Here is a 24,737-nt window from a genome sequence, read left to right as displayed (position 1 = left end):
CTCTAAAATCAATAAAAGCATATCCTAAAGTGAGAATTAAAAAAAAAAAATGTTAGTCTCTCCTGTCGGACAGATTTGCTAGGCATTCTCAGGTTGAGGGATAAGCTCAAGAAACAAAGGACTTACCAGTGACCCCTCCTAACTCCTGAGCATGGTGCTAGGCTCTGGGGCTCCCACTATAGAGGAGATCTCAGGGAGAAGAGTAGAGGGGAGGACAGGTGGATGGTAGGGCAGTCAGCTCCTTCTCTTGCCCACTGCAGGCACAGCCATGGGGGATGCAGAGATGGCAATATTTGGGGCTGCTGCCCCCTTCCTGCGCAAGTCAGACAAGGAACGGCTGGAAGCCCAGACCAGGCCATTTGACCTCAAGAAGGATGTCTTTGTACCTGATGACAAAGAAGAGTTCGTCAAGGCCAAGATTGTGTCTCGAGAGGGTGGCAAAGTCACTGCCGAGACCGAGAATGGCAAGGTGAGTGGCAGGGCTGTCATAAGAGGCCTCCCTGGGTACCCCCCTCACAAGCCTGAGGACAGTCCGTTTGTCCCTTCCTTTAGGTAGGGATCCACATCCTCCAAATAGCCATTCTCATTCCCACCATCCAGTGTATCTTCTCTATGATCCTGGCTTCTTCTCTCTTGAATACCATGGTCCTGTAACTCACCTGCTGAGAGAGGACTGACAATAGGCTCTGTATGGGGGGTATTGCAGACAGTGACAGTGAAGGAGGACCAGCTGATGCAGCAGAACCCGCCCAAGTTCGACAAGATCGAGGACATGGCCATGCTGACCTTCCTGCACGAGCCCGCCGTGCTCTACAACCTCAAGGAGCGCTACGCGGCCTGGATGATCTATGTAAGTGCTCCATCTAGGACTGATCCCTTTGAATCTGGTGGCTTCCTGGTCCACACACATCTACCTCCTGGAGATGAGAGTTTCTATTCTTTGTGCCCAGACAGTATTGCACTCTGTCATAATCCCTACATCCTTGGTTCAGTTCTACTGCCCTGGGGGCTGGCACTACTCAGATTTAATGTATTCATATATTTCCCTTTCTCTTCTTCCTCTCTGCGATCTTTCTCTAACTCTAATGCCTTCCCTCCCATTGGCAACTCACTTCCCTTTTTCTACACCTAGACCTACTCAGGCCTCTTCTGTGTCACCATCAACCCCTACAAGTGGCTGCCGGTGTACAACGCGGAGGTGGTGGCTGCCTACCGGGGCAAGAAGAGGAGCGAGGCCCCACCCCACATCTTCTCCATCTCCGACAACGCCTATCAAAACATGCTGACAGGTGACAGGCCCCAAGTGAAAGGTTTTCCTGAGAACCCCACATGAGGAAACGCACACGCTGGCTCTCGTCCTCCTCCTGAGGGGTTTGGAAGATGGACAGGCCTGGAGAAAGGCAGGGAGTGGGGAGTTACGGGGGACACCAAAAGAGCATCCTGAGTGGCTCCTGATTCCCTCCTCGTTTTCTCCCCACAGACAGAGAAAACCAGTCCATCCTGATTACGTGAGTGTGGCTCCTACCCTGTCCCTCCCGAAATCTCCCTGAGCCCAGCCCCATCAGGATACGCAGCCCCAATGCACAGCCCACTCTTTTCCCTCTCCCTTCATGCCAGCTCCTCTTTCTTCTCTGGCCTTTCTTTCCCCTTACATTCTCTTTGTTCTCTTCCTTCCCTCTCTTATGTTCCCTTTCCAATCTCCTTCACCCACTATTCTCCAACTCATCCTTTATTCCTAAGCCCAGTATCACCATATCTTCTTCGACTCTTCATTTTCTCCCATCTTTCCCTTCCCCATTCTTCCAGTCCCATCCATTCTTATTCTAAATGGCCTAGGCCCATCTCCTCTGATGGACTTTACTCAGCTAAGACCAGATTCTACCTGCCCAAACCCAGCACCTTCTTGTGTCATCTTCCTGCTTGCTACGCCTGGCCCTGGGTATGTCAAAGTACAGCTATGTATTTGGGATGCTTAGTATCTGTCAGCTGCCTGTGTCAGGGCTCCCACTGTTAAGTAGGACCAGACACTCTCTCCTGACTTGAGGCTTGTTGGCCCCAAGCAGTGTTTGTGCACTGACTAATGAGCCCCTGAATGTCCTGACAGCGGAGAATCCGGGGCCGGGAAGACAGTTAACACCAAGAGGGTCATTCAGTATTTTGCTGTTATCGCTGCCATTGGGGATCGCAGCAAGAAGGACCAGAACACAGGCAAGGTAGGCCTTTTGTCCCTCAAAGGCCCACACTGCAAAAAGGGAGGGGAGTCCTCTCACCTCCCATCCTCCTGACCTCTGCAGGGCACCCTGGAGGACCAGATCATCCAGGCCAACCCTGCCCTGGAGGCCTTCGGCAACGCCAAGACCCTCCGGAATGACAACTCCTCCCGCTTTGTGAGTGGTTCCTGACGTTGGACTTGGGATTTGGGCTGGTTGAGGGATAGCATCAAATATGAACTTTCCCTTAACTCATCACTACTCTTCTCCATCTCACCAGGGGAAATTCATTCGAATTCATTTTGGGGCAACTGGCAAGTTGGCATCAGCAGATATAGAGACCTGTGAGTGCCATCAATTTGCTAGGGCTCAGCCTGAACCCACATTCATTTTAACCATCTTGATCCCAACCTCTCTGTCAGTCTTTCTTTGGGCCTCTGGCCCTCAGTCTCTCTCCCTTTCTATCTTTGTGTGTCTGTGTCTTTAGTTTTCTCTCTGAGACTTCATCTGGTCTTTCTCCATCTCTGACTCTATAGATCTGTGTATCTTTCTCTGAGACTATTTCTTTCCTCCAGGTTCTCTGTCTCTATCTCTACATCTGTGTGTCTGTGTATGAGTCTCTCTCTCTTTCTTCCCTCTACCCCTCTCCCTCTGCCTCTATCTTTTGCTTGCTATGTAACCATTCATTTCTGTTTTCTTGTCCTTTTTCTCTCTTTCTTCTCCCCTACTGTTCACAGACCTTCTGGAAAAATCCAGAGTTATTTTCCAGCTGAAATCAGAAAGAGATTATCACATTTTCTACCAAATCCTGTCTAATAAAAAGCCTGAACTGCTGGGTGAGTCAGACTACCTACTGAGACCAATGGTCTCCATGGCAACCTGGTTCCTTCTGCTTGGGCTGCTTGTTGTCATGCACCGGGTTTATGGCACTGCTGAATTGAGTTCTATGGGATGTGGAGCCACATTAAGTCCTGTCATGTGCTTTTCTACAGGCCTTGTGCTGTGGCAGTGAGAGCCAGGGGTTTGTGCTTTATCCTAATCACATCTTCTTCCCCCAGACATGCTGCTGATCACCAACAACCCCTATGATTATGCATTCATCTCCCAAGGAGAGACCACTGTGGCTTCCATTGATGACTCTGAGGAGCTCATGGCCACTGATGTAAGTGTGTAAGGACCCAGTCCAGAGGTGAGGGTATTGGTGGTGAGGGGCAAATGGGCATGCCACTAGCCCAGGAGTAGAGCTGACATTGTCTGTCTGTTGTTCATAGTGGTATGTCGCTCCCTGAGGGCCAGTATGTCCCTCTGGCCAGGGTGTGTGCTGGGATATGGGTATGATGAAATAAGGCTGGCCAGTATTTGGTGTTCAATCAAACCAGAGAGGGCTGAAAGCCATGGGACAGAGAAGCAGACAAGTGAAAAAATAAGGCATCACTAAGAGAAGAAGGGAGGGCAGGATCATGTAGATTTCATGAACTGGGCTCACTGTTAGGTAAACAGCATAGATGGACAGATATGGAAAGTCCAGGAAGGGAGGCAAGTGTGGGGCCTAGAAAAGGGGCAACAGTAGGAAACATGCACGGGTAACCCAGAGCACCTCCAGAGAACAGTTGTGATCACTGACGCCGGGCCTGAAGCAGTCTGTCCCCCCCCCTGCACTGGTACCTCCCACCTTGTTTTGGAGTCATCACTGGGTGTGGGAATTTCAGAACTCACAGGGCTTTCTCTTCAACTGAAGAGAGACCTCATTTACCTGCCATACTTCCTCTCCTGTGGTCCACCAATATGGGGCCTTCTTACAGAATGCCTTTGACGTGCTGGGCTTCACTCCAGAGGAGAAGAACTCCATTTACAAGCTGACAGGTGCCATCATGCACTTTGGAAATATGAAGTTCAAACAGAAGCAGCGAGAGGAGCAGGCTGAGCCAGATGGCACGGAAGGTGGGAGTCTGGGATGCTGGGGGCAGCTGTGGAGTTGCTAAAGGCTACATATGCAGAAAAGTCATCTCTCTTTTTAAATTTATCTGTATTGTAGAAAGTACTACAGATGCCCTTCCCCCAGGCCTTCACCAAACTATTGTCTATGTCCATAGGTTATACATATATGCATATAAATTCTTTGGTTAATCTCTTCCAGGCTCCTCTTTCCTCTGAAACATGTCAGGAGACATCTCTTTATCAACTATGCTGCCTATCCTTTCTTTCCAGAGGCTGATAAGTCTGCCTACCTCATGGGGTTGAACTCAGCCGACTTGCTTAAGGGGTTGTGCCACCCTCGAGTGAAAGTGGGCAATGAATATGTCACCAAAGGGCAGAATGTCCAGCAGGTGGGTCATCTTTAGAAGATAAATGATGGCAGAGTGGAAGCTTTGGAATTCACTCTTCCCAATGAGTCTGCTCACCTGGGTCTCTCCCCTATCTTCCAGGTGTCATATGCCATTGGAGCACTGGCCAAGTCAGTGTATGAGAAGATGTTCAACTGGATGGTGACACGGATCAACGCCACCCTGGAGACCAAACAGCAGCGCCAGTACTTCATTGGAGTTCTGGACATTGCTGGCTTTGAGATCTTCGATGTGAGTAGGAGGAGCCCTGGGAGTAGAAGGGAAAATAACACACTCATTGGCACATGGGTCATAAGCCAGACAGCTGAAAGGCAAGTGGGGTTCAGCAGTGACAGAGGCAGTCAGTGTCCTGTCTTCAGGGGGGTACTCCCTCTCTGCCCTGACAGGGGAGGGTACTAGCCATGCCCCTCACTGGGATGACCATTTAGATATCTGCTTACCTGACCCACCTCTGCCCTCATTCCCCCTGAAGTTCAACAGCTTCGAGCAGCTCTGCATCAACTTCACCAACGAGAAGCTGCAGCAGTTCTTCAACCACCACATGTTCGTGCTGGAGCAGGAGGAGTACAAGAAGGAGGGCATCGAGTGGGAGTTCATTGACTTCGGCATGGACCTGCAGGCCTGCATCGACCTCATTGAGAAGGTGCTGCCTCAGCCCCAGTTGAACTCTCCACTCATACCCACATGAACACCCCAGTCAAATTGGCAGCCCCATGCCTTCTAAGGAACAGGATCTGGATAACAAAAAAATCTGAAGCCCCAATTTCCAGAGCCTTCTGTTGTCCTAGCCACCCAGGACAAGGTGGGACCTAGGAGAGCTGAGTTTCCAGGGCCTGAGAGTAGGCACAAAGAGAATCTCCCACCTCTAGAATGACCTCCCACACCAGTGTGTTTAACCACACTGGCTTACCCACCCAAGGAGCAGAAAATTTAAGGGTAGGGTAGGGAATTGGAGTGCCCCTATTTTCAACTCCTCCATATCGGGGATCTAAGTGATGATTGATATGTATAGCATCAACATTCCCAGACTTTCACCAAGGTTCCTCTGAAATCAAGCATAGTCTTCCACCTTGGGAAGGCTTGAACGGGTGCCAGTCAGTAGATAACTGCTCAGAGCTGACCCTGACACTTTAATGTCCAAAGGGGCATCTCCATAAGCAAATAATGATCCTAGAGTAGGCTCTATCTCCATCTATATGAGGCATGTTCAGTAATGCTCTCCCTTCCACCCTCAGCCCATGGGCATCATGTCCATCCTGGAGGAGGAGTGCATGTTCCCCAAGGCCACGGACATGACCTTCAAGGCCAAGCTGTATGACAACCACCTGGGCAAATCCAACAACTTCCAGAAGCCTCGCAATATCAAGGGGAAGCAGGAAGCCCACTTCTCCCTGGTCCACTATGCCGGCACCGTGGACTATAACATCCAGGGCTGGCTGCAGAAGAACAAAGACCCACTGAATGAGACGGTGGTGGGCTTATACCAGAAGTCCTCCCTCAAGCTGCTCAGCAACCTGTTTGCCAATTATGCTGCATCTGATGCACGTGAGTAGAGACTGGGAACCAGGGGACTAAGAAACAGGGTTTCTGCCCTGGATCTGAAGCAGGAAAATTGCTACACTCCACCACTTTCATATCAGGCTGAACCCAAGGTTTACAGACTCATTGAGAGGGAATTGGGTGGAGAAACTGAGGCACCCACAATGAGGACCCTCCCTTGAAGTCCAGATGCTAGCAAGGATATGAACTAGAGCAGCGGTCGCCAACCTTTCAGACCTCACGGACCACTAGGGGTCTGCGGACCACCTGTTGGCGACCGCTGAACTAGAGGATGTGACTTTTCACCCCTGCCCTGGCCTCCTCACATACCTATTTGTGTCCCTTCTCTTGACTCTCCTACCCACAGCTCCTGATAAAGGCAAAGGCAAGGCCAAGAAAGGCTCATCCTTTCAGACCGTGTCAGCTGTGCACAGGGTGAGTGTATGACCCAGCCCCAGCCCAGCATGGCTCCTTTCTTGCTTTGTTCATCCTGACTCTTCCCACTCGATCTCCTCATTCCATTTGTGATCCTTTCTACTCTTTGTCTGCTCATCTCATTTCCATTCTCTTCCCCTTCATTTGCTGGTCTCTTCCCTTACTCAGTTCCCATCTCACTTCTCTTTTCTTTCTCTCCTGCCTTCCATCCTCTCTCTCCTCTCCCATGTCTTCTCCTAACATTCCTCCATTCTTTTTAGTTCTTTGCATTCTCTCAGTCACTCTTTCCTGTTCTTCCTCTCCTCTCCCATTCTTACTTCTCTTTACTTTATATATTAGGTCTAGTAATAATTAATGTCGTTTTCTAATACTTTTTAAATCGAATTTATTTAAACAATACAACAAAATTTAATCAACAATATAGTTGCTGTTGTTTTCTACTACTTGTGCTCAATGCTCAGGAAGCATTTTAATCCCTCTGTTGTAAAATTCTTGTGATTTTGATGCAAAAAATTCGGTCAATGCATTTTTGAGGCATTCTTCATTATTAAATTTTTTTCCAAGAAGAAAGTTTTGCAAAGAACGAAACAAATGGTAATCGGAAGGGGCAATATCAGGAGAATATGCAGGTTGAGGGAGAACTTCCCATTCCAACTGGCGCAGTTTTTCAGCAGTGATTCTTGCAGTATGCGGTTGTGCGTTATCGTGGTGAAGAATTACGCCCTTCCGATTAATCAGCGCGGGTTCTTTTTCTCTTAAAGCTTGGGCTAACCTTTCCAATTGGGCACTATATACTACACTTGTAATGGTTTGGTTAGATGGTAAAAGTTCATAATGAAGAATTCCTTTAAAATTCCACCAAACACACAACATCACTTTTTTCGCATGCAAGTCAGGTTTTGGCGTGGGCTGCGGAGCCTCATTTTTGTCCAACCATTGAGGCCGCCTTTTCAAATTAACATACAGCACCCATTGTTCATCTCCGGTAACAATTTGCTCTAAAAACGGCAAACGGTTTTGACGAGAGAGGAGCGAACTGCAAATTGTGACTCTTTGATTACGGTTGTTGTCGGTCAACTCATGAGGAACCCATTTTCCAAACTTTTGGACTTTGCCAAGTGCACGCAATTGATTGGAAATTGTTTTTTGTGAACAATTTAAAGTTGTCGCAAGCTCTTGTTGGGTAATTTGAGGATTTTGCACCAAAAGAGCTTGAAGAGCTTCTTGATCAAAATTGGACACACGGCCTCGACCACTCTTGTCATCTAACGAAAAATTTCCCTCGCGAAATTTCTCAAACCAACGCTGGCATTTTCTGGCGCTAACTGCATCTTGACCAAGAGCACTACAGATGTTTTTTGCAGCCTCACTTGCTTTTCTTCCTAATTGGAACTCGTAAAGCATGCAGTGCCGAATATGCTCTTCATCCGCCATCTTCTTAGCCCTAGTTTTGCAACAAAAACCAAACCAATCACAAACTTTTTCAAGCAAAGCTTGTTAATTGCATTTCACACGTTCTGTAGATACCACGTGTTTGAAGGTTATGTCAATACAAGTCAACGCCAAGCAAGATTTTAAACGAATGTTTAAAAACGACATTAATTATTACTAGACCCGAGAGAGAGAGAGAGAGAGAGAGAGAGAGAGAGAGAGAGAGAGAGAGAGAGAGAGAGATGAAAAGTAAAGTAAGTGTATATACTTTATGAAAAGTATATACTTTCATATATAAAAAATTATATATATATATAATTTTTTTTTTGATCACAGGAAAATCTGAACAAGCTGATGACCAACTTGCGCTGTACACATCCCCACTTTGTGCGTTGCATCATCCCCAATGAGACCAAGGCTCCAGGTGAGCCCCAGCACTCAGGACCAGCCCACTGTGGAGACTCACTGCCCCCAAAACAGGCATCTACTAATCTCCCACCACCGTGCTTTCCAAATTACATCCTTCTCCTATCCCCCATGAGGTTCCTTGCCCTAATACTACCTTACCTTTGGAATGTGTAACTCAGGATAGTGTATAAGGCTCTTTGATTAACATTACCTCATGAATGCCTTAAAACCCCCAATGAGACATATAGAATTGTTTATTCCTTTTTTACTGATAAGGAGATGGAGGTTCAGGGTCCTGAGTCTAAGGCTTGACTCTGTTCTGATCAACTTAGTGACTTTGGTAAAGTCCCTTAACCCCTCTGAACTTAACCCCTCTTGTCTTAGTTTATTTTCTAGAAAATGGGATATATCTTTCCTGTCTACCTTTTAGGCATAAACTATATAAAAAATGTGAAACCTACAATTACTCTTAAAAGCTAAAAAAAGAAAAGAAAAGAAAAATAATTAAAGATCATTATTAACTAACCTGCTAAAGTTACCGGCTTATAAGTGGCAGAGTCAGGATCAGAACTCAGGACTTAGATCTTAGTCTAGTGCTCTCCCCCATACTCCTCTTCCCTCCCTCCTGCCACAGGGGTGATAGACAACCCACTGGTCATGCACCAGCTGCGCTGCAATGGCGTGCTGGAGGGCATCCGCATCTGTAGGAAAGGCTTCCCCAACCGTATCCTCTATGGAGACTTCCGGCAGAGGTGGGTACGGGGAGCAGGGGGAGCCCAGGTGGCCTTCGTGGGGAATGGAGTTGGCAGGTGACCCCAAATTTTGTGGGAAGAGCTGGCCAGTGCAGAAGGTGGGTGACTCTGGGCACCTCCCTCCCAGGTATCGCATCCTGAACCCAGCGGCCATTCCTGAAGGGCAGTTCATTGACAGCAGAAAAGGGGCAGAGAAGCTGCTAGGTTCCCTGGACATTGACCACAACCAGTACAAGTTTGGCCACACCAAGGTGAGTCTGGAGCTCCACAAGGTGGACTTGCAGGGCGTGCAGCCATGTTGAGCAGAGAAGCTGGGAGTTTGGAGGGCAGACCCCTGATTCCTGGCTTCCTGTTTCAACCCAAAGGCTGGAAGGCAGGCTTCCTTTCTCTCTTGTCTTCCACATTTCACTGCCAGGTCTGGAATGAGCAGGTGATGGGTCCCCTGGAAGCTCAGCCAGGGTCTTCCGTCCTCTTTCTTTATTCTGGATACCCTTCTCTGAAGCTGCGACCCCCTTCAGTCTCCCGCTTGTCCGCAGGTGTTCTTCAAGGCTGGGCTGCTGGGGCTGCTGGAGGAGATGCGAGATGAGAAGCTGAGCCGCATCATCACTCGCATTCAGGCCCAGTCCCGTGGTGTGCTCTCCAGAATGGAGTTCAGGAAGTTGTTGGAACGCAGGTGAGAAATCCTAAAAGGAGGGTGCCAACCAGAGGCCCAGGTTGGTTCAGGGGCAATATCAGGAGAAAGAGCTTCAAACAATGAGACTGGCAGGACTATCTCATAGAAACAGAAAGCGGGGCTCATGGTCAGAGAACAGGATGGATGAAGAAAAGGGCTTAGGAGTCAAGGCCTCAGAGCAGGAAGGAGGGATGAGGGATCTCTCACCATTCCTCTCACTGGGCCCCTGCAGAGACTCCCTGCTGATTATCCAGTGGAACATTCGGGCCTTCATGGGGGTCAAGAACTGGCCCTGGATGAAACTGTACTTTAAGATCAAGCCTCTGCTGAAGAGTGCAGAGACAGAGAAGGAGATGGCCACCATGAAGGAGGAGTTTGGGCGCCTCAAAGAGGCGCTGGAGAAGTCCGAGGCTCGCCGCAAAGAGCTGGAGGAGAAGATGGTGTCCCTGCTGCAGGAGAAGAACGACCTACAGCTCCAAGTGCAGGCGGTGAGGCTCTGCGCCCCTTTCGGCTCTTCCACCAGCCCTGACAGCGCTGCACCTCTCACCCAGCCCTGACTGCGCTGCACCACTCACTCAGGGGCTCACCATTTTGTCCCCTCACAGGCAGAGGATTCTAAAATCAACACTTTCAAAGGCCTCCAAAGAGGTCCATTGAGAGAAGGAAAAGAAATGGGAGAAAGAAATAACTTTTAAAATACAGGCTTTCTACCTCGGTTCATCATGGATCCACAGTTCCAGGGCAGACCATGCATTACCTTTGGATCTCTTTGTCCTCATCCCTAAATATACCCATCTCACCACATTGCAAACATAATATATATATATATATATATATATATATATATATATATATATATATAGAGAGAGAGAGAGAGAGAGAGAGAGAGAGAGAGAGAGAGAGAGAGAGTTCCCTTTCTTCAGAGGAGACCAGATGAAGAGGGCCAAACAAAGAGCCTTCTGGTTCCCTACCCTCTGTTCCCATTCCCCAAAGCTCTCACCACATTGCCCTAATATCCACCCCCCTTGCCTAACTGGTTTGGCTAAGTGGTTAGAGCATTGGCCTGTTGACTCAAGGGTCCCAGGTATAATTTTGGTCAAAGGCATGTACCTTAGTTGTGCGCACATCCTCAGTCAGGGCTATGCAGGAGGCAGCTGATTGATGTTTCTCTTGCATTGATGTTTCTAACTCTTCTTCTCTGTAAAAAAATCAATAAAATATATATTTTAAAAAATCCACTCCCTCCCCCATCCTTCTGCAGTTCTTCTCAATGGGGCTTGGGGATGACCTGAAGCTCCCCTCCTATAGAGAGAACTGAACCTCTCCCACTTCCACCTATCTCGGCAAAGACCCCACCCACTGATCAGCCTCCCCTCCGTGTCTCACCCTCAGGAACAAGACAACTTGGCTGATGCAGAGGAGCGCTGTGACCAGCTGATCAAGAACAAGATCCAGCTGGAGGCCAAGGTGAAGGAGATAAATGAGAGGCTGGAGGACGAGGAGGAAACAAATGCTGAGCTCACTGCCAAGAAGCGCAAGCTGGAAGATGAGTGCTCTGAGCTCAAAAGGGACATTGATGACCTGGAGCTGACATTGGCCAAGGTGGAGAAAGAGAAGCACGCAACAGAGAACAAGGTGAGGGCAGCTCCCTTAGTGCCAGCCCAGTCTCCTCAGGATTCAAAGATCACATCAATCTTAAGCAACACCGGGCCACTCAAGGGATCCTGATAGCAGGGTGGTCCTTGGCATTGAAGATCTCCATAAATATTCTCAGACTTGTGACCTTTGACCCTAAAAGGGATGGGGTTCTTGGTTGACAGGTGAAGAATCTGACAGAGGAGATGGCTGGGCTGGACGAGATCATCGCCAAACTGACCAAAGAAAAGAAAGCTCTGCAAGAGGCCCACCAGCAGGCCTTGGATGACCTTCAGGCTGAAGAGGACAAGGTCAACACATTGACCAAGGCCAAGGTCAAACTGGAGCAGCAGGTGGATGATGTGAGTAGATTGTCACTGGGCCTAGATATACCATGCCTATCTATGCTTGTGTGTGTTTGTGCAGAGGTATTGGAGTGTGCTCTTTTTCCTGATATCTTTCTAGAAGGGAGCTGGGGAATAAAGAGGGGAAGGATACTTGAAATGTTAATGTTTATTTCATGTAATATTATTATATTTAAAATCATTTTTCTTGAGATATTAACGTTTATTGCATGTAACATTATATTTAAAATTGTTTGTCTTGAAATATTAAAAAAAAAAAAAAAAAAAAAAAGAAAAGAAAAGGAGAGGGATGACCAAATGTGAGTTAAGTAGATCATGTCACTGACATTACCAACAGTAGATTCAAGCATATATATCTCTACCTTCAACCACTGGATTTAGAAGGTTATCTCATAAAAACATGGTACATTTCTCCGGGAATTTTGTGAGAACCCTCAAAGAGGCTCTTTGGGCTTCTAATATTTTAGGCCGGGTCTTGTCCTCAGTGATCATTGTTTTCACAGATAGTTCTTTGTGCACATCTCTACTGAGTCATTTTCACTCTGTTTTATCATTATTGAGGTATTTGTCTCAGCCATAAAAATGTGAGCTGCCTTTAGTTTCATTTCTGCAGTGCTTAGTATAGCTCCTGAAATTTAGTAGGTGTTTATACTATGCAGAATGAAGGTATGCAGATTTGGGGTTTCATCCCACAGTCATTCATTCTATCATTTTATCAATTACTGAGCATCCCTATATGCTAGGCAAACTCCCAGGCCCCTAGTAACATTTGGCCCACTCAGGGGAAGTTTTCCCAAGTCCTGAGCAGCTCTGGGGACCCCCCCAACCACGGGAGTGACTGAGCTTTCAAATCACCAAGTCAGGGTACTTCTCTTCATGTGTCACACAAGACCTTTTCTCCACCAGCTGGAGGGATCCCTAGAGCAGGAGAAGAAGGTGCGCATGGACCTGGAGAGAGCAAAGCGGAAGCTGGAGGGTGACCTGAAACTGACCCAGGAGGGCATCATGGACCTAGAGAATGCCAAGCAACAGCTGGATGAGCGGCTGAAAAAGTAGCGTATCTTCCTTCCTGTTACCTTTTTTCCTTCCCAGCCCAGCACCCTGTTCTGTGGATGACAGTGTAAGCTGACCCAAGCCATCCATCCTCAGAGGTAACCGCCTCCTTTAGATTCAATAGGTGGGTGCAAAACTGAGGTCAAAGCTTCCAAGCAGAGCTCTTTCCTCCCCCAGACATGTACATCAGGGCCCCGAAGTTCTTCCTGGTAAAGTCTAACTTGACTCTCTCAAGCCCTTTTTTCTACTCGGCACTTAAAAGGGATGGAAAATAACAGCTCACCCCCTTTATACACAAGTCTTTTTGGAGACCAGCTGTTAACATGGAGGAATGCTCCACACAAAAGCCTCTCAAGAAAGTTCTTTTAGGCCCTCACAGAGAGCCCAGAGAACCACAGAGAAATGGTCAGCCATCACACTTGAGCTATGCAGGATCTGAGCCATTTTTTTTTTCCTTCATGAACTTGTGGTTCTAAATCTAATTGCAAGTCCTTCCAAAATGTATAGTTCTACTTTCCAACTTGGTAAACAGTGAGCCTGCAGAACATGCTTGGGTAATCAAGGATCCTGTGGTGCTTTAGAGTCAGGGCTTTGAAAGTCTCCACATTGTCATTGGGCTACATCAGCCTAGGAGTCTCCACACGCCCCCAGGCACAGTATTTGTTGAATGAGTGAGTAAATACATGATCCCATTGATCCTCAAACCACCTTTAAAGGATGACATTTTAAACCCCAGTTTACTAAAGAAGAAACAAAGGTTCAGAAATGTTAACCAAATTCAAAGTTAGAGTGACAAAATTAAAGACCTTTGGAGTTAAAAGGGGGCCTTTGAAACATCTAGTCCAACCCTCTCATTTCAAAGACTAAAGAGGGAGAGTCCCTCAGAGCCCAGGTTCTATCACTCCACCTGCGATGTTCTTCCCATCACATTTCCTATTGGAATACAATCCTTCAGCTGATGGACACTCCATCAGCCCTGGAAGTTGCTTTTCTGCTGAAATCCTGCTGTTCATTTGTTTTATTACCATTTCCAACCACAGGTGGGCCCTTCTAGAGCCCAAACAACCTCCCTTGCTTCAGCGTCCTTCCTTCCCCACAGGAAGGACTTTGAGCTGAACGCCCTCAATGCAAGGATTGAGGATGAGCAGGCCCTGGGCATCCAGCTGCAGAAGAAGCTCAAAGAGCTCCAGGTAAAGTCTGGGATGCCCAGAGCGGGCACTAGACTCAGCTTCCCAACCCCCTCCTGCAGGCTGTCTTCTCCCCAGCATCATAGGCATTTGCTTATGGGTCCATCAAGGGAGGCACCGGGCTATCCTAGTTTCCCCATGGAACACCTCCATGAGGGCCTGGGTGACCCAAGGATGATGTAGGAAGAGACCTTGAAAAACTCACTGGTCAGGGAAGCAGAAATCTTGGCTTCCTATTTCAGATATGGATTAGCAGATGATCATAGGGAAACCCACTCCAGATCTCTGTCCTCCCGCGTACTTGGTAACTTTTAAGGTCCCCGCAGCCCTGATGGCCTATGATGTCCTTTATTACTTCTAGAGCAAACACTGTTGGGTCTTTAGTTGTCCAGTCAAACAAACGTGTTCTCTTACTCTAACTTTCATTATTTTCCCCACTAAACTGCTTTAACTATCCCTAGAACCCAGGTCTTTTTGTCCCTCTTCAAGAGCAAGCTTCAACCACTTTCAGTAAAGAGAATGCATAATGTTCTGGCCTAAAGAAAGGCTAATTTGGCTGCCTAAACCTTCTCCCTCAAATCCTTTTCTTTCCATATCTCCACTGGTAGAACTAAACTGACTTGCTGTTCCAGACAGGCCAGGAGTCTTCTAGAGCCGGGGGAGGGGGCTCCCATGGAGGGTTCCAGGCAGTGAGCCTTTTGTGTCCGGGCCCAGGCACGCATCGAGGAGCTGGAGGAGGAGCTGGAGGCTGAGCGCACTGCCAGGGCCAAGGTGGAGAAGCTGCGCTCAGACCTGTCCCGGGAGCTGGAGGAGATCAGCGAGCGGCTGGAGGAGGCTGGCGGGGCCACGTCTGTGCAGATTGAGATGAACAAGAAGCGTGAGGCTGAGTTCCAGAAGATGAGGCGGGACCTGGAGGAGGCCACGCTGCAGCACGAGGCCACGGCGGCAGCCCTGCGCAAGAAGCATGCTGACAGCGTGGCCGAGCTGGGCGAGCAGATCGACAACCTGCAGCGTGTGAAGCAGAAGCTGGAGAAGGAGAAGAGCGAGTTCAAGCTGGAGCTGGACGATGTCACCTCCAACATGGAGCAGATCATCAAGGCCAAGGTGGGCCTGTGCTTAGCTTCTCCCCTCCTCCAGTTCTCTCCACCATCTCCACATGTCTCCTCTTTTATTTAAGGGCTCAGTTTCCCACTTTCCTTCTTCTATCTGGTTCTCTGATTTTCTTCTCCCTTCGTGCCTTTTCTCTTCCTTCTCTTTTTCTTTTAAAAAAATACTTTTATTAATTTTTAGAAAAAGAGGTAGGGAGAGGGATAGAGAGAAAACAATAACGACTACAACAACACATTGATTAGCTGCCTCTGCACACTTCCTACCAGGGATGGAGCTTGCAACTATGGCTTGTGTCCTGACCGGGAATCAAATTGACAACCTTTTGGTGCATGGGACAACACCCAACCAATTGAGCCACACTGACCAGGCTGCCTCTTCCTTCTCCTTTAATTGCTTCCATCAAACTCCTTTCATTGCCCCCTGAAACCATCATTTGACTCTCCTTCCTCTGTCAGGCTAATCTGGAGAAAATGTGCCGGACCTTGGAAGACCAGATGAATGAGCACCGGAGCAGAGCTGAGGAGACCCAGCGTTCTGTCAATGACCTCACCAGCCAGCGGGCCAAGCTGCAAACTGAGAATGGTGAGCGTTACCCCAGCCTTGGGAAGACACATACACATACCTCTCCAGAGAATGGAGCCTGAGGGTTAGGAGAAGGATCAGGGGAGAGAGGAGTGCCTGGCCTTCAAGAGTTGAGTGTGTCTTGGTGACTTTCCAGGTGAGCTGTCCCGACAGCTGGATGAGAAGGAGGCGCTGGTCTCCCAGCTGACCCGAGGCAAGCTCACCTACACCCAGCAGCTGGAGGACCTCAAGCGGCAGCTGGAAGAGGAGGTCAAGGTGAGGCCTAGACGCAGGCCACAGGGCCCTCTGCCAGGAACATAGCATTGGCCTTGCATCCCTTTTCCTTTCTCCCAGAATTCTAAAAAGGATAATAGCCTAGACCTCACCACATGCCTCTTAAGACTAATCCCCAACCTGAGACTTTCTGGTGCCTTTCCTGGAGAGATGTGAGGGAGGACATGGGCTAAGGATGCCTGTGGGTCCTGGGTTAGCAGGGCAATCTGAACCTGGAGAGAGGAGCTCACTGGAGCCTATTTCTAGCATTTTGCTGAGCTCCTGAAAAGGGGGAAAGAATAGGACTTTTAAAAAAGGTCAGGGCTCAAATTCTAACCTGGCTCTTAGAGGTTGGTGATCTTGCCGCTGGGGCATGTGCTGTGACTGTTAATCAAACTGGCCACCTAACCTCTCTATGCCTCTGTCTCCTCCCCCCAAAATGGGAGTGAGGATGATAATGCCTGCTGCAGTGAGGGGACAGGGGTGATGGGCATGAAGCTTGTTGTAAATTGTGCAGTGCTACGTGGGCATACTTCCTTATTAGTACTCAGCAAACCATTCCAGGTCCGCTGGAGTGTAGAGCTAGGTGAGCCATGGGGAGCTGTTGAAATAGTGTGAGGGGATGGGCAAGGGCTGTTGATGCTTTATGGGGAAAGCTGAGCCCACCTCCTGGTATGCACCTCCCCAGGCGAAGAACGCCCTGGCCCACGCACTGCAGTCATCCCGGCACGACTGTGACCTGCTCCGCGAGCAGTACGAGGAGGAGACAGAGGCCAAGGCAGAGCTGCAGCGCGTCCTGTCCAAGGCCAACTCGGAGGTGGCCCAGTGGAGGACGAAGTATGAGACGGACGCCATCCAGCGGACCGAGGATCTCGAGGAGGCCAAGTGAGTCCCAGGCAGCCCGCCTCTGCCCGGGGCCCCTTTGCAGGCAGCAAGCAGTGCAGCTCCATCCTCAGTCCATTGAGCACATGGGATGGATGCTTAGCTAGGTGTTGACAACACAGGAGGACCCTGCCCTGGCCCCATATCCTTCTCCTCTCAGGGAAGCTTTTTGCTCGCATTATGTTTCTCATCCGAATATAAGACGAACAAAAGGTTTGTCTGAGGGCAGAGTGCTCCCACCTGGGGCAGGTGCTGTGGCAAGGCAAGGCGGGGTGGCCTGCAGAAGCTCCGGTGCCCTCCCTGTCTGCAGCCTAAAGGCTGGCCCAGGGTTAGAGGGATGCCACCCAGAAGGCCCTCCTGGGTGCTGTGGGTCTTCACACCCTGCCACCAAGACTCTGCCACTCAGTCCTCTGCCCTCTGGGGCCCATCCTCAGGCTTCTCCCACAGCTTCTGAATTTCTAAGGATCCGTTTTCCAGAAGACTCATGTCATTTCCTCTTGTATTGTCCAAATACCCCCTCCTCCATCCTTCCCCCCTCTTCTACCATCCTCCCACCCCTCTGGGCAGAAAGAAGCTGGCCCAGCGGCTACAGGAGGCTGAGGAGGCTGTGGAGGCCGTCAATGCCAAGTGCTCATCCCTGGAGAAAACCAAGCACCGGCTGCAGAACGAGATCGAGGACCTCATGGTGGATGTGGAGCGCTCCAACGCGGCCGCTGCGGCCCTGGACAAGAAGCAGAGGAACTTCGACAAGGTGGGTCCTGGTGGGGGTCACAGCCAGGGGGCAGAGCAGGGCTACCAGCATCAGCATGAGGCCAGGAGCAAACTCTTTGGAGACAGGCAGCCCCTGGAGGTGGGGCAGGGGGCTGTGCAGTGAGTCAGACTCTGTCCCTGCAGATCCTGGCAGAATGGAAGCAGAAGTATGAGGAGTCGCAGTCGGAGCTGGAGTCCTCCCAGAAGGAGGCTCGCTCTCTCAGCACTGAGCTCTTCAAGCTCAAGAACGCCTATGAGGAGTCCCTGGAGCACCTGGAGACCTTCAAGAGGGAAAACAAGAACCTTCAGGGTGCGCTGGGACACGAGCCCAGGGAGGGGAGGGAAGAATGGCCACTCCTGGCACCACACAGGGCCTTCAAGGGGCATGTCCTTTCCCCATGGACCAGGGCAGCCCCCAACTGAGTTGTTTGGCCCCTCCCACAGAGGAGATCTCTGACCTGACTGAGCAGTTAGGTTCCAGTGGAAAAACTATCCATGAGCTGGAGAAGGTCCGCAAGCAGCTGGACGCTGAGAAGATGGAGCTGCAGTCAGCCCTGGAGGAGGCCGAGGTGTGTGTGGAGGAGGGGGGAGCTCTGAGCTGTGGTCACAGTTCTCATCTCACTGATGTCTGATTTGTTCACTGTTCCGTCCTCAGAGGCTAGAACAGTGCCTGGCACATAGTAGGCACTCAACAAATATTGTGGAATGAGCAAACAGGCCGCTCAGTTTCCTTCACACAAACACTGTACCTATTACATCTTTGAAAAGATTTCCTGTTTTCACTTTCCTCCCTTTTCCACCTCTGCCTCCCTCTTGGGGAATTTTACATTCTGTGCCTGATTGCCTGTTTCCTTGGCAACACCTTTCCTCTTCATTTTCCTCTTTGTCTTCATTGCTAGCTCAGCTCTGTGAGGCTTAAATCACCTTCTATTATGCCTATTTTTTCCCTTTCGAATTCTCTTTTCTTCTTTCTCCTTTTGACTGAACTACTTACACCACTCTTGAATTCACTCTGTATCCATGATTCCTGGACAGACCCCTACCCTAGCCTACGCCCTGACTCTCTGCCTCAGATCCTCTCTCCCCACCCCCCTACTAGGCCTCCCTAGAGCACGAGGAGGGCAAGATCCTCCGGGCACAGCTGGAGTTCAACCAGATCAAGGCAGAGATGGAGCGGAAGCTGGCTGAGAAGGACGAGGAGATGGAGCAAGCCAAGCGCAACCACCTGAGGGTGGTGGACTCACTGCAGAGCTCCCTGGACGCGGAGACACGCAGCCGCAATGAGGCCCTGCGTGTGAAGAAGAAGATGGAGGGCGACCTCAATGAGATGGAGATCCAGCTCAGCCATGCCAACCGCATTGCCACCGAGGCCCAGAAGCAAGTCAAGAGCCTCCAGAGCTTGCTGAAGGTACATGAACACTCTTGGAAGCAGGAAGTCTGCTGCCCAGAGTGGGGAAGGCCTCCATGTGGCCAAGTTGGGCGCCTATGTCCCATTACAACTCCCAATCCCTCCTGCCCCAGGGCCACTGCGAGGCAACCCACAGGCTCCTCCTGAGCCATCACAGATGGGCTCTCCACCAGCATCCAGTTTGGTGTAACAGTTCTGATGGGCCCAGCGGTCAGCTCCCTCCCTCATGCTCATCCTCTTGATCCTCAGGACACCCAGATCCACTTGGACGACGCAGTCCGAGTCAACGATGACCTGAAGGAGAACATTGCCATCGTGGAGCGGCGCAACACCCTGCTGCAGGCCGAGCTGGAGGAGCTGCGGGCTGTGGTGGAGCAGACGGAGAGGTCTCGGAAGCTGGCCGAGCAGGAGCTGATCGAGACCAGCGAGCGGGTGCAGCTGCTGCACTCCCAGGTGAGCAGCTCCCCTGGGCGTTCCTGGAGGGAAGCACAGGCTGCAGCACCCAGCAGGTGAGGTTTGGGAGCCGGTCATGATGCTCAGTGATTGTCATGCTCTGCCCACCCCGGCCCTCAGAACACCAGCCTCATCAACCAGAAGAAGAAGATGGATGCAGACCTGTCTCAGCTTCAATCAGAAGTGGAGGAGGCGGTGCAGGAGTGCAGGAACGCTGAGGAGAAGGCCAAAAAGGCCATCACGGATGTAAGTGCCCCGCACCTTCCTGCCTCCCCTAAAGACATGAACAAGGGCTCTGGGGCCAGGCCAGGCCACTGTGCTGTAAGGACAAGGTGACTCTGCAGTTTCGTGGGTTTGAGGGCCTCAGGAAGCAAACGCCAGGATGGGAAAGAGGTGACCCTTTAGGGTAGGGGTGTCGAACTCAATCAGAGAAGGGGCCAAAATCTAAAATCCAGCCTAAATCACGGGCCGAATGGTTTACTGAACAGTCATAAACTGACAATGTCATAAACTGACAGCGGAGTGCAGTGATGACAGCGCGGTGCGGGCCACATTGCAAGGCCTGGCGGGCTGGATTTGGCCCGCAGGCCTTGTGTTTGACATATGTGCTTTAGGGAGAAGAGACCTGGGCCCCGGTTCTTTCACACCTCTCTCCTGCCCGCAGGCCGCCATGATGGCAGAGGAGCTGAAGAAAGAGCAGGACACCAGCGCCCACCTGGAACGCATGAAGAAGAACATGGAACAGACCATCAAGGACCTGCAGCACCGGCTGGACGAGGCTGAGCAGATCGCCCTCAAGGGCGGCAAGAAGCAGCTGCAGAAGTTGGAGGCCCGGGTGCGGGAGCTGGAGAACGAGCTGGAGGCCGAGCAGAAGCGCAACGTGGAGTCAGTGAAGGGCATGAGGAAGAGTGAGCGGCGGATCAAGGAGCTCACCTACCAGGTGCGGCCAGGCTGGGCTCTCTGCACCATGGCCTGAGGCCAGGGTGACAACCAATCAAGAGGAATGAAGTGTTCTCTGTGAGCCTCTTCAGGGAAAGGGGTGGGATGCCCATTTCCACATCCCAATCCCTGTCCTGCCCCGAGTGTCCCCTGGCTCAGAGGTTAGTCTCTGCGACTCCTGGCTGAGAGCTCCACCTCAGCATTCACCCCCCGCCAGCCCCTGGGACACACAGAGCTCCAGACAGAGGCCTCCCTAGACAGGTCACCAGAAAGCAAGTGTGTGGCCTGGCACCATTACCACTAACATACACCGAAAACATGCCAAAGCCATTCAAACAAACTGCAGAACTTTCACTCATACATGAGGTATAGACTTCAGCTTTCCATGGTGTTTTCCAGAATCAGACTCTCACTTAGATTTTGTTTCTATCCAATCCAGAAAGTCACCATCCCTCTGAGCACACTTGTCCTTAATCTCTATCAAGTCTATGACATCCCTGCAGCCCACATGCCTGCAGTCCCAGTCCCTGCAAGCACCTGCTGGGTTCTAGAACTGAGGGGTTTGTCCTCTGTGGGGCCCTAGGACCTCCGAGGGCCTGCTCCCTGAAGCAGCATGCACATACAATTTTGTGCACAATTTGGAAAATCCTATCAGCTCCCTAAACCCTTTCCTGGTACAAATCATTAAAAATATTTATACTTGTGTGTGTTGGGGGGGGGGGGGATTATAAGGAAAACTTAAATGTTTGGTGAGGATCAGAAAGTAGAACTGGGTCAGAATATTACACTCAGGGTAAAAAAGACAAGTGGAGGGAGGAGGCATGCCTCCTGTGACTGTGCCATCCTCCCTCCTGGCCCCAGACGGAGGAGGACAGGAAGAACCTGCTGCGGCTGCAGGACTTGGTGGACAAGCTGCAGCTGAAGGTCAAAGCCTACAAGCGCCAGGCGGAGGAGGCGGTGAGTGGCCTTGCTGGGGACTGAGCCTGGAGGAGGGACACGGGAGCCAGTGCCCCTGGCTCGAAGGCTGACTGTGAGCCCTCTCTCACTTCATTCTTCCCCCCACCCCCCACCCCCCCAAACCCTTGCAGGAGGAGCAGGCCAACACCAACCTGTCCAAGTTCCGCAAGGTGCAGCATGAGCTGGATGAGGCAGAGGAGCGCGCCGACATCGCTGAGTCCCAGGTCAACAAGCTGCGGGCCAAGAGCCGTGACATCGGCCCCAAGGTGGGTTCCTCACTCCTACCCCCAGGCCTTATTAGTGACCCCCATGGTAGCACACCCTCCCACATCAGTGCCCAGACTCAGCCCCCACACAAGGGATGCCTCCTCCTTATTCATTCCCCACAACAGAACCACAAGGCCCTAGAGGACAAGGTGATTCAGTCCTCTGTGATTTCTAAGATTCTTCCAGCTCTCGCTTTCAATGACTTTGCAAACCCCAGCCCTAGGGTTTGTCAGCAACTCCAGAAGACCCCCACTGCATATATACGCAGAAGCCCTCCTCCTGTGAGGACTCCAGCCCGTTTCCCCCAACTGCTAGTCTCCACTTTCAACTAGTTTTAGCCTACAACCTTGTCATGCAATCTTAAAGTGGGATCCTGAACACCCTTTGTCCTCACCCACACAGCTCCCTCTCGGACCCCAGAGCCTACCTTCCATCTCTTCCCCTCCTCACCGACCCCTAGGACACACCTCCCAACACCACGGGGCCCCTGCCAGGACACACAGCAGTCCCTCACCCCACCAAGTGCCCGGCTCCCCTTGGTTCTCTGTGCCCATCCCTACCCAGCGCCCACCTTTCTAGAGCTAAGTTGGACTTTGCTTCCTTTCAAAAGGGCTTGAATGAGGAGTAGCCTCGTCACTGCTTCTTGATCTGCTCCGTCCTGAGGATGCCAACAGAATCCCAGTCCTGGAGCCTACAAAGCAGCCCTTTTAGAGGAAGTTGAATAAAGCAATTTTCCTCGAATTGAGATCCTGCCTCTGGTCTCTTCTTCACTGCCCACCAGCCATAGGGACTGGGACACAGGGGTGGGACACAGGGGAGAGGGGAGAGGGGCAGCTTCACAGGTCAGACCAAGGAGGCCTCCCCAGGAGCCTGTGAGGCTCTGAGCATCCCCAAGGAGCTCCCCTTCACCTCTCCTCCCAGCCCTCTCCCTGGCTCAGAGACCATCGCAATTAAGGAGATTTAGGGAAACCTTAAGACTCATCTAGAGCATGTGAACCCATCTGCTATGGACATACGTTCCAGCTCTGATCAACGCTACCTCACCACCACCACCGACAGTACTGGGACTGGGCCATGGGGAGGAGGGTCAGTGTGTACCCTCTGAGGTGTGTCCCTTGGGCAGTGAAGATGACCCCAATGACCTCAAAACCACAGACAAGTCAGGTCTCAGAGGGCACAAGAACTTGCAACTGTAGCCCACTACTCTTCTAGACACAGCCTCTACTGTCTCCAACCAACCCCGGAGGCTAGTGCCCCTCTCCCCAGCTAACCAGGACAACTGTACGCTCAGCCCACCTTCATCTCCTCCTTCTCTCCCAGGGCCTGGCACCCTCCATCCTTTCCTCTCTCATTTCTTCCCACTATCACTTCTGTTCAAAAGACCCTCCTTATCCAGACTTGCTAGAAATGTGGGATCTTTGGCTCATTTATTGCAGGGCATCTGCAGGGGAGGCAGGTAGAGGAGGGACTGGGGAGAGTCATGTTTTAGCAGGACTCTGGGGAAGAGGAGGGCTGAGTAGATGGAGGACTGGGAGGAGGAAGCAAGCCCCACTACAACTAAACTCCAGCCCCCCTGGAGTCACTGACACACCTGGGCTGCTTAGCACAGGCCTAGGACAGGCCATAGAGGGCAGGGACTCAGGGAGCAATGGGACTGTCAGTCTCCTACTGAGGCTCCTGAAGCTTTGCTTCTACCCTAGACTGAACCTCCCCAACCCCACCACACACAGCCACTCCCAACCAACCTCTTGTTCCTTCCCAACCTCTGAGCTTTGAAGACAACAGTCAGAGGGAGTGCAAGGGCCTATCCCAGGAAGGAGGGATGCCAGTGTCTGATTATAGGAGGGGAAGGGAGAGGGGAGAAAGGGAAAAGGAAAGACCTGAGGAGGTGACAGTGGAGAGAGAGGGAACTGGGGGTCAGGAGGACCAGGAAAACCAACAAAAAGAAAAGATGCTGCAAGTGAGGAGAAAGGATCCACAGGCCCTCCCACCTTTCTCCTGGCACCTTTCCCATTCTCCCACCCTAGGACACTCCTCTTCCTAGGAAGGACTTGGAGAGCAATGAGGATATTGGTAGATAAAAAAGAGGGACACCCAGAGAATCTAAGCTCCCACAGCAGAAGACAGAGCAAGAGCTGGTCACTGAGAGAACGGCAGCAACAGTGGGTGTGAGAGGGAACTGGCAGCTGAGCCACAGGAGGGGAGGGTGCTAAAAGGGCATGGGAGAAGAGAAGGGAGGGTGAGCCTTGGATAGAGGAGCCGGAAGAGCTGAGGGGGTGATCCCGGACAAAGGAAAGAATACTGGGTCACCTTCAGATGCAAGGAAAATCAGGAAAGATGAGGAAAACAGTGAGATTGGAGAGAAGTCAATGAAGACGCTGGAGGAAGACGTAGAGGCAGAGATGACAGAGGGCAAGCAGAGGTCAGGCTTAGAGAAGGCAGAGACTCATGAAATGTACACATGTCAGACCCCAAGACAGGCAGAAACATGGCAGACGCCAGCTCTGACTTTGAGCAAGGGAACCAGGCAGAGGGAAAGGACAGTCAAACACAGAGGCAGACAGACCCAAGGAGCCAGGCAGAGACACTACCTGGTGCCCTACCTACCCATCCCCTACCTGTGGCAGGAGTCTCCATTCCATGCCCCTGCACTTCAGGACTTCCAGCAGAATGAGGAGCTGCTTTGGAAAGCAGCTGAGGGAGGATGAAGAGCGGGTTTGGATGTGAGAGCCAGGGCAGTGGAAGGGGCCTAAGAAAGGAAGAGGGCAAACCAGAACACAGAGGGGGCAGAGCCCTGGAACCAAGTTAGCCCCTTCCCTCCCCCTCCTTCCATAGGAGACAATGAGAACTTCCTGCCATCCCTCACCCCCTTCGCCACCTACATGAAGTCTGGGAACACAGGGTTTCCTGAGGACAAAGACTTGTCTTTGTCACCTGGACCTGACCCAGTCTGACCTGCTGTTCTCAGCCCCTTATCATGTCCCCAGCATCATGGGAACAAGCAGTGACACACTGAGCCAAGAGCTAACCCCCCAGCTTGCACAATGGAGCCTCAAGTGACCTAGAGCTAGGGACAGGTGGCCTGTCTCCCTTGGGAGTAACAA

At 51.0% G+C, this 24,737-nt stretch overlaps 1 protein-coding gene and 1 long non-coding RNA gene across 2 annotated transcripts; one reads left to right on the top strand and one right to left on the bottom strand.

The window, feature by feature from the left end:
* Nucleotides 1–268: 268 nt before the first annotated feature.
* On the top strand, nt 269–22,379 carry MYH7 (myosin heavy chain 7; the record flags this gene model as incomplete). Its single annotated transcript, XM_084862797.1, has 38 exons — nt 269–469; nt 707–850; nt 1,133–1,289; nt 1,481–1,508; nt 2,105–2,213; nt 2,295–2,387; nt 2,491–2,554; nt 2,948–3,046; nt 3,269–3,372; nt 4,013–4,151; nt 4,419–4,537; nt 4,637–4,786; nt 5,028–5,198; nt 5,791–6,100; nt 6,462–6,529; nt 8,297–8,384; nt 9,003–9,120; nt 9,248–9,371; nt 9,657–9,793; nt 10,026–10,281; nt 11,186–11,428; nt 11,614–11,790; nt 12,700–12,845; nt 13,946–14,036; nt 14,748–15,137; nt 15,599–15,725; nt 15,862–15,980; nt 16,666–16,862; nt 17,427–17,610; nt 17,754–17,919; nt 18,054–18,178; nt 18,709–19,017; nt 19,267–19,470; nt 19,591–19,716; nt 20,135–20,410; nt 21,271–21,366; nt 21,498–21,632; nt 22,244–22,379. 38 exons carry the CDS (start codon nt 269–271, stop codon nt 22,259–22,261), a joined length of 5,808 nt encoding a protein of 1,935 aa, XP_084718923.1. The 3' UTR covers nt 22,262–22,379.
* On the bottom strand, nt 3,656–24,493 carry LOC311611560. Its single transcript, XR_014793122.1, has 3 exons — nt 24,252–24,493; nt 10,904–10,991; nt 3,656–4,802 (listed from the first exon to the last, which is right to left on the bottom strand). It is a non-coding gene; the product is annotated as an uncharacterized lncRNA (long non-coding RNA).
* Between the last annotated feature and the right edge of the window lie 244 nt (nt 24,494–24,737).

The sequence above is a fragment of the Pipistrellus hanaki genome (genome assembly GCF_964339955.1).
Source record: "Pipistrellus hanaki genome assembly, chromosome: 1".
NCBI lineage: Eukaryota > Metazoa > Chordata > Mammalia > Chiroptera > Vespertilionidae > Pipistrellus > Pipistrellus hanaki.
Note: the sequence above shows the minus strand (reverse complement) of the source record. Positions and strands in the feature narration are given on the sequence as shown.